This window comes from Narcine bancroftii, chromosome 3, assembly GCF_036971445.1.
Source record: "Narcine bancroftii isolate sNarBan1 chromosome 3, sNarBan1.hap1, whole genome shotgun sequence".
Classification (NCBI taxonomy): Eukaryota; Metazoa; Chordata; class Chondrichthyes; order Torpediniformes; family Narcinidae; genus Narcine; species Narcine bancroftii.
The window spans coordinates 355,246,398-355,256,262 of NC_091471.1; the positions used below are offsets into that span (position 1 = coordinate 355,246,398).

Here is a 9,865-nt window from a genome sequence, read left to right on the forward strand (position 1 = left end):
GGATGCAGTTCTGGTTGCCTAACTACTGGACGGATATCAATAAGATTGAAAGAGCTCAGAGAAGATCTACTGTGTTTTCAGAGTTACAGGGAAAGATTAAACAGGTTAGGACTTTATTCCTTAGAGTGAAGAAGACTGAGGGGTTATTTGATAGAGATTTCCAAGATTGAGAAGTATAGACAGTGGATGCGAGTAGGCTTTTTCCACTTTGATTGGGGGAGGTAAATAAGAGAGGTCATGCTTTTAAGGAGATAAGATTTAGGGGGGAGTGTGGAGTGAGCTACCATCTGATGTGGTGAATGCAGGTTCAATCTTAAGTTTTAAGAATAAATTGGATGGATGGGAGAGGTCTGAAGGGTTACGGAATGGGAGTAAGTCAATGGGGCTTGCGGAATAATGGTCAGCACAGACTTGAGTGGCTGAATAGCCTGCTTTCTGTGCTGCTGTGTTCTATAATTCTATGGTTTTATATCCAGAGAGGTAAGTAAGGTACCAATGTAGAACTCTTCATCACTTGCATGTTGTGGTCAGAAGAATGTCTAGCTAGTTTTAAATGTAATACAGAGAGCCCTCACATTTCCACAGTGCGGCTGATGGAAATTTGCCCTTGTAGAATTCACATCATTAATCAGAGGTTCAGAATAAATTTTGCTCTCACAGAATTTTACATGGGGGAGTAAAGTAATAAATTAACACAAAACATTTTCTTGTTGTTTATTCAGACGAGGAAGTTTATTAACACAGAAATTCACTGTGCAACCTGTTAGAATGCAACAGTCCTCCCACTCCCCTGTTGGACTTGGTGATCTGAATTGAGGTAGAAAAGTTCCGTGAAACACGTTAAAAGATAAAGCAGGGTACTCTGCTTAAATACCATATTGGGATAATAGTTATTTGAGACAACTTGTAATTGAATATTTGCTAATTGAAGTTTAGGATATTTGCATCGAAAATCAATCTGCTCGTGGTTTCCAAATCGGTCATTGCAAGGAACCTTGGATGGTACTACGAAAGGTTCAACCATTTTTCTTCTTCTGCAGGAGGCTTGGTTACTTGCCCGTGAGCGAGGACTAAAAGAAGAGGTACGAAAAGGACGGGATAAGGAGATTGAACTTGTTATTCAGCGCCTGGAGGAAGAAGTTAGAATTTCTAAGCAGGAATGTGAGAGGGTGGCTGAAAATACGTAAGATCATTTTTGAAAATTCTTTTGCAAAGTTGGTTATATTTTGTTTGTAGTATCTTAAAGTGTAGTCGATCTATTTTTACCTCTGCATAGGTTATCAATATTGTGGATAGGTGAAAGTGTGAATATGACCGTGCAGATTTAATATCTGTACACGACGGAAAGTAAGAATGAATGCATTTTGTCAGAACAATCTCATGCCCTGCTGCATGAGGCCTTGATAGGCTAATCATTTTGGGGCTATGTATGACCTCGTGCTCTGATGGAATTGGTGAGGATTTAATGTCATTTTAAGTTGGGCAGGCACAAGGAAAAGAAGTATTGAATTAAACAAAAAAGTCTGCAGTTGCTGGAGTTGAGTGCAGTACTCACATGTGCTGGAGAAATTCAGCTGGTCATGCAGCATCAGTAGAAAGTGAAGGGTAACTGATGCCTGGGCCCTTCATCAGGTACTGCATATGATCTTGTACTTGACTAAGACCCCAGGCCTGAAATGTTGGTTACCCTTTACTTGCAATGGATGCTGGGTGACCTGCTGAGTTTCTCCAGCATATTTGAATATAGCAGTATTGAGATCAAAGGATGAAGCCTTGTACAAGTAGCAGTCAATGTTTTACTCTTTCAATTATTGTTGAGAAAAATAAAAGCATAAAATTCTGGAAATGCTTGGCAGACCAGGAACCATCTGCGATAAAAGAGTTGGCAGGCATTAACATTTGGTGTATGTCAATGACCGCAATGTTGCTCACAGGCTGATGAGCTGATGGCACAAATTGCCACATAGGATTGTGATATGTTAGTGAACCAGAATCCTGTTATGAACAAAGTATTCCCAATTTGGAATTCAGGAACTGTAGCAAAGCATGAAGGTACATCAAGGATGATGCTGTTCTGGTGGATTAAAATAAGTCAAGCAGTACTTGTGGAAAGAGAAAAAGGAGGCAAACATTACAGATTTTTCAGAATTGGGATATTGTACAATATTTTGAATTTCTATAAGTTAAAACTTATCTGAAACATTTAAACCAAATCATATGGTAAGCAGGTCTCACAACTTGAAACCATCCTGTCAATGCCAGCGTTATTGAATGAAGATCTACTGGGACCAGTGCCTGAAGAGGGCGCACAAAATCAGTGAACTGGTGCGGACTCGAAAGGCCAACATGGCCTGTTTCCGCTCCGTAAATAGTTATATGGTTAATTGCACACCAGCACTGTCTGGACTGTAGCAGGTTTTGGAGACCATAGGCTTGCCAATACTGTTTCATGATACAGAATGAAATCAGCTGTAATTGAACATAAAAAAATTTAACTTTTTGCAGGATTAAGCACATTCGTAACAAATATGAATCTGAACTGAGGGAGCTGGAACATTCAGAATGCAAACTTCAGGAAAGGTGCAATGAACTGAAAGCCAAATTGATGGAGGCAGAAGGTGAAACAATCCGGTTCAAGGGATTATTCAAATATAAAGAGCAGGAAATAGAAGATATAAGAAAGGTAACGTTGTATGTTCTTCCTTTTTTTCCCCCTTGAGGTTGTATTCTTTAATTCAATTTCTCAGTAAATAATGTTCAGCAATAAAGCTTGACCAAATGAGTTCTTCGTTTGCAATGAGTTAATACAGTTTACTATATAAACTGTATAAAGGCCAATGGAACTGGACAAGGGTAATGAAGTTATGGACCAGATCAAGGTGGTGCTTTCTTGTGTGATTGAATCTCCAGTAATGAGAATAGGAAACACAGGATGGATAATTATCCTTCTGCCTGCAAATGGACAATGTATACCTAGTTTTTTTTAAAATCAGGTAGCTTTGCAAATTCTTTTGATTCCTTTTGGATCAGAATTTATCGTTATGAACGTATCACAAAATTCATTGTTTTGTGGCACCATCACAATGCAAACATTAATAAAAACCACCTTACAAAATAAATAAAAATAATGCAAGGAAAATAAAAAAAAAGGCAGTGTCTGTGGTTTATTGTTCATTCAGGAATCTGATGGAAGAAGGAAAGGTGACCTTGTGCTTCTGAGTTCAAGTTCCTGTACCTTTTTCTCAATAGTAGCAGAGTGAAGAGGGCATGATCTGAATGGCGGGGGAGTCCTTGAGGATAGAGGCTGCTCTTTTAGGGCACCGCCTCTCGATGGAATGAAGATTAGTGCCCGTGTTGTCACAGGCCAAGTTAACAACCCTCTGGAATCTTTTCTTATACTGAGCATTGACACTTCCATATTAGATGGTGTTGCTCCCAGACTGAATGCTCTCCACGGTATACCTGTGGAAGTTTTTGAGAGTATTTGGTGACATACCGAATCTCCTCAAACTCCTCACAAAATATAGCTGCTGGTGAGCTGCCTTTGTCTTTGCGTCGATCTGGAGGCTCCAGGACAGATCCTCTGAGATGTTGACACCCAGGAATTTGAAGTTCTTGATCCTCTCCACTACTGACCTCTCTATGAGGACTGGTTCGTATTCTGATTTCGTCCTGAAGTCATCTCCTTGGTTTTTGCTAACATTGAGTGTAAGATTGTTGTTGTGACAACATTCAACTAGCTGATCTATCTCCCTCCTGTGCATTCCCTCATTGCTGTCTGTAATTCTACCAACAGCTGTGGTGCCATCGACAAATTTGTAGATAGTATTTGAATTGTGCCTAACCACACAGTCATGGGTTTTGAATGAGTGGACATGGGCTTGGTGCTGTCACTTAAATAGACCAATAGATTATTATCAAGATGAGCAGAACAGTCTTCCAAAAATGGAGAAGTGTGCCCCTTCATCTTGGGAGAATTTTGTCACAATGTCAATATAACAGGAGTTTTAAATTAAAACTTGTAACCATCAGCCTTTAGACTGGACATTACCAATGCATAATTACTCAGCTCAAGTTGGAAAAAGTGGTAATGCCATGAAATTATTAATGATTGAAAATAGAACAATATAGCACGGGAACAGGCCCTTCAGCCCATCTGGTCCAATTCAAACTAAAACCCAGCTGCTTGCTGAGGACATATCATTCTCTATTCTTGCCATTCTCAATGGGGATGACAGAACTTTTAAGGGACTGAAATCTTGAAATTATTTTGCGTTTTTTAATGTCACTGGTAGGAGAGAAGTACAGAAGAAACCAACAAAACTTGACTGCTTCATGGGGAAGGGGGGCCCATAAACCAAGAGCAGAGTCCTCAGGGGGCCATAAAATGATTGAGAATGGCTACTCTATTCTATCTTGGACATTCATCGGGTAGAATTAAACTGTAGCTTGTCCATTTTGTGACCCCAATGGGAATCACAGAATCAAGGACATGGGTTGCCCTGCACCTCCATCCCTGCATGCTTTCCTGTGTGGCTAGGCATTGGAACTGAAGAGAGGGAGAAGAGCTGTGCCCGGATGCGACAGAGACCAGTGAGGAATAAGGTAATACCTAAAATTCTGTCGATTGTTTCTTCTGCCAATTCAAGTTCTATGGCTGAATCAGGCCTGCAGGCTTTCCTGATTCTTACCTCGCTTAGCAGCCGTAGAAATGCTGAACATCAGCACCAAACCAACATTCAAGCACATCATGACATCCAAAATCTTTTGAGCTTTCTTCCTACCTAATTTGCAGGCAAAACCAACAAATATCTAACCTTAGTCTGACCTTTTTTTTGGCTTCTCCTTTCAGAAATTCAGTATATATTTTGTGAATGTTATCTCATTTATGTAAACCACGAAACACTGGAAACGTTTGACTAACCCAGCAGAATCCATTGAAAGAGAAAAGGTTTCGGGGGCAGGATGAAGTATTGTGAAATTCAGTTCTGATGAGAGTTCCAGGACTAGAAGCATTCATTAACTGTTTCTCCTTTCACAGACACTGGCTGACCTGCTGACCATTTTCAGTGTTTATTTTACAGTTCTCCATTTTTTAAACTTTCATTTACTGAGCCCATTTATAAAGTTACACCACTGGTAAACTGCATATTTGAATGATGTGTATTAAAACTTATTTGCTTGAAAACTTCACATTGTTGGTTTTATTAACAGAAATTTGAGGAAAATGTGGCCAACATTTGAGATTATTTAAATTCAAAGATTTGATCAGTGATTAGTAATTTAATCATTCTCGTATTGCTTCAAAAATAATGGTTAAGAGTGTCTTTGAGTTATTCTTAAGTAGTGTTTATTGTCAGTTTTTTCTTTGCTTTGGATCAAGATCAAAGATAGGCTTACGGAAGAGCGAAATAGTTTGGCAGATGTTATTCGTCAGGAGTTTGCAGACCGGCTAGTAAGCTTTGAAGAAGAAAATAAGCGGTTAAAGACTGAGGCGTCCGAGATGCGTGCACGGCATCGCTTGGAAATGGAACGAATCACAACAGAGAAGGAGGAAGAGCTAGAGGAGGTCCATAAACGGTGAGACTGAGCTCAGTTAGATTTAGTGCACTTTCAAAGAAGCTCTTGTACAAATTGTGTGTATTGTCATATACTGAAGTATGAGATAGTCCCCAACTTAAACGATGTTTTGAAGTTACTTGTACTTCGAATTTTCATTGTCTTCTGACAGCGCTGCATTAGTCCTTATACTGATTCCACTGCCCCACTCTCTTCTGACAGCCCCGTGTTGGTCCCCACACTGATTACACTACCCCGCTCTCTCTTCACAGCCCCATATCAATACCCACGCTGATTCCACTGCCCCGCTCTCTCCCCACAACCTTGAGTCAGTCCCCATGCTGATCACGCTGCCCTGCTCTCTGCCCACAGCCCAGTGTCAGTCTCCACACTGATCCCTTTGCCCTTTTTTGACATGATTTTTTTCAATATCCAATGGGAGTACCAGAACGTAACCACATCGTAGCTTGAAGACTAACTGTACTAATGTGCAGATACACCAAAGTTCTTGCTTGTTGCATCATACTGCTAGTCAAGGTATTTCAACAACCATGGTATTAATTAAATTACCACAATGGACCATGACACCGAAAAATAGATGATAAATATTCACTGTTGCAGTTAGTGCAAAAGTAAAAGTGATGTTTCAAAAGCACAGACAGATCTTTTGGTGCTGGTCTGGTTTATGGCAGAATGGGGAGGTTCAAGAGCCTGATAGTTGTTGGAAAAACTTTCTCCAGGACTAGATTAATTTCTAAATTGGACTGGGAGGAAGCCCTATTCTTGTAATAGAATGAGTTGAAATGTCAAATCTTAAGGTCAGTTATGATAATCGCATGAGCAGTAACTCTAAGAGGAATATAATTGAGACGAGAGACAGTTTGTCATACACAGTGTTACAATGTACAAATGCACCTTCATAGGTAGAATCATAGGAAGCACAGAAACAGGCCCTTTGGCCCTTCTATTCTGTGCCGAGCTCTTATTCTGCCTAGTCCCACCAACCATCACCTGGACAATATTCCCACCATACCCCTCCCATCTATGTTCCTGCCTAATTTTTCTTAAATGTCAAAATTACAATACAGGTACTCCATGACATACATCTGTTTTCTGTTCTGCATGACCGGTCATATCTTGGAATGGACGTATGTTGGAATTGCCCTACCTGTGATATGAAGAGTAAAACAATCAATTTCTTTCCATTTTCTATCTCTGAATCCTTTTCATTCTCTCTGTTGCTGTAGACCCCGAACACCCTGCAGACTCTACTGGCCTCTAAAGTCTGGCTGACGGTCAGAATATTAAATGACAGAATCAGGAAAAAACGGGATTCTAGTTAAAATGATATTTCTAGTGAAATAGCTCAACATGTCCACTAGGGCCAGCTCTCTCCAGAGTTTGGCCTCTAGCCAACATAACGGCCACCATAGATATGCCTGTTTTCACTGTAATCACGTCTTATATTTTTTCTATATTGAAAAATTTTTTTTAGTCATATTTACAGATGAATGTAAGTTGTGTAGGTCGCAAGCTGGGGCGTTCCAAATCAATTGGTATGATTTAAATTATATCAGAGAAAATAAAGATGATAAATACAAAAGAATAGATAAATATTTAGTGTTCTAGTTTGTACAATGTGATGTTACGATAATGTAGAGAGTGTTTTGGTCCTGGTGTCGTGTTCTGGTTCAGGTAGTATGGGGAGGTTCAAGAAACTCCTAGCTATGGAAAAGAACTGAAAAGCAGAAAAATATTCTTGGAAGAAGAGAGGATGAGAGGTGACAATAGATATTTTTTAAAACAAAGCAGAGTAGACCTAAAGAAACTGTTACCACCTATGCACAACCCAATTCTCGATTGTCATGGAACATACGAGCATGAGGCAATGGTTTTTTAAATTTTTTTTTTATTTTTCACACTATGAACCATATTGACCAAAATACACACAAACGTTTCCCTCTTGAATATACACAGTGTCATATTCTCCCCTTTTCCCCCCTCCCTTACCTCCCTCCTTCCCACCCACTAAATGTTCAACTTATACAATACATTAAATCCATTAAACAATGTCATCACTCAATGAAAATAAACAAGAAAATTGTGTCATCTACTTTTACACACTGGGTCAGTTCATTTCGTCTTCTCATTCTGTCATTTTAGGGGGTGGAGGTCCGCGGTAGGTCCTCTCTGTTGTGTTCCATGTACGGTTCCCAAATTTGTTCGAATACTGTGATGTTATTTCGTGTTATATGGCGAGCTCTCCACTGGCCACCGTGACAGAGGTGCACCAAAGAAGAGTTACAAGGACTGCCTAAAGAAATCTCTTGGTGCCTGCCACATTGACCACCGCCAGTGGGCTGATATCACCTCAAACCGTGCATCTTGGCGCCTCACAGTTCGGCGGGCAGCAACCTCCTTTGAAGAAGACCGCAGAGCCCACCTCACTGACAAAAGACAAAGGAGGAAAAACCCAACCCCAACCAACCAATTTTCCCCTGCAATCGCTGCAACCGTGTCTGCCTGTCCCGCATCGGACTTGTCAGCCACAAACGAGCCTGCAGCTGACGTGGACATTTACCCCCTCCATAAATCTTCGTCCGCGAAGCCAAGCCAAAGATTTCTTAAATTATATGTTATTTTTTCCAATGGAATACATTTATTCATTTCTATGCACCATTGCTGTATTCTCAGGCTATCTTCTGATTTCCAGGTTGACGTTATACATTTTTTTGCTACAGCTAAGGCTATCATAATAAATCTTTTTTGTGCTTCATCCAAATCGAGGCCAGAGCATGAGGCAATGGTTGAGGCAAAAGGGATAAAAGTGTTGCTAAGTAAGTGAAGAAGACAGGGATAGAATTAAGGTTGGAGGAGGCTGATTCAGAGCTTAAATGCTGGCACCTACCTAGTTGAGGCAAAAACAACTATTTTTACACTATAGTGTATCTGCTTTAACAGCAGATCAGGCAAAACCAGAAATTGGAAGGTGAATACAAGAAGTGGAATTCATCAAATGCTTTAGTTTTGTGGCATGCTGCACATAACCGATTCACCACATATTCTAACGGCCTTGCTTTCATTTTTCCTATTTAGTGTGAAAGCAGCTATTGTGAAGAAAGAGGAAACTGTGAATAATCTTCGCAAGCAATATGAGGTGAGCTATTTGAAATCAGTGAAATAAGTGCCGAGTTGCATTTTTTTGTCATTTTGAATATTGTTAAATCGACCTGTTGCGGATCTAGCCTCATAATTGTATGGGCTGTGTAGCAGTAATTGTCTACTTAAATGATGGTGTGTGCTAATTTTGTTTTTACTTATTAAGCGATATTAATCATTGCCTAAATTAGTAAAAATTTAAAAAGCCAGTCGACTGGCTGTTTATTGCTTTCCTGACATTTTTCAAACATTAATCCTTATACCTCATTTTTTTTCTGTCTTAGGCAACACTTAAAAGAGCGGATCATCTTGAAGCTCTGCTTGAACAGCAGAGGAAACAGCTCATTGGAAAATGAAGGCCTGTATAAAGGAAGGGGCATTGTCATCCCAGACAGCAAAGCTGTCGCAAAAGAGCATTCAGTCCATTGGGTCATACAAGTGACCTTCAAAGTGTGATCCATTTGTGACGATGCCAGCAGAATGATGTTTGTTTTCAATCAGTAATCATGGTGTAGTTCCTGTTGCCTAAACCAAGCACGTTTATCTGAACAGTCTTTTTAAAGAAAGAATGGTTTTTATTTTTCTACGTCATCTACTGTAATATTTTTTTAATTGGCTTTCTATGTTAGCTGTAAAGTGGAGCATGAAGAATTTATATAAAAAAAAATTCAACAGGGTTTCAGCCTCTCCTGTGATTGAATATCACTCTTTGATTTGCTTTGATTGAAGGATATATCAAAGGACTAGGCACCGAGCTATTGTAAGTGTTCCTCAGAGATGATGTATGTTGCAATTAATATCAACCTGCTGCTCTTCCATCCCCTCTCACCGCCATCATTCCTTAACACCATGATACCATGTCTGCAGGATCAGCAAGCCGAATTTAGGAGCAAGGTGACATGTTCACAGCGTCGAGTGCAGCAGTGGACTTGATTATACTGGAAGCCAGAAGGATTGCTTTAAATCATGTTTTTGTAACCTCTGAAGATGGAACACCTTTCAAAAATTTTATGCTTTTTATGCTTCAGTGTTAGAAATGCAATGGAAACCGTACACGCAGGAAGATTCCACAACACACCGTTTGATATTCAACTGATTATCTTTTTTTCAAATGGTGGGGAGATAGGAGGAGAGTAGGTGGGGGTTG

The 9,865-nt window shown here is 39.9% G+C and overlaps 1 protein-coding gene across 7 annotated transcripts in view; it reads left to right on the forward strand.

Annotated features, from left to right (window-relative positions):
- The window catches only part of cep131 (centrosomal protein 131), a 118,659-nt gene extending 109,239 nt beyond the window's left edge, over positions 1-9,420 (forward strand). For 4 of the 7 annotated variants that reach the window (XM_069929935.1, XM_069929934.1, XM_069929938.1 and 1 more), the window contains 5 exons: positions 1,041-1,183; positions 2,506-2,683; positions 5,384-5,580; positions 8,656-8,716; positions 9,003-9,420. In XM_069929935.1, coding sequence (XP_069786036.1) covers positions 1,041-1,183; positions 2,506-2,683; positions 5,384-5,580; positions 8,656-8,716; positions 9,003-9,074 — 651 coding nt within the window. In that variant the 3' untranslated portion in view covers positions 9,075-9,420. Of the gene's footprint in view, positions 1-1,040; positions 1,184-2,505; positions 2,684-5,383; positions 5,581-8,655; positions 8,717-9,002 lie in introns of those variants that run through there. The other 3 variants (XM_069929936.1, XM_069929939.1, XR_011354850.1) reach the window with 2 other exon arrangements.
- The last annotated feature ends 445 nt before the right edge of the window (positions 9,421-9,865 follow it).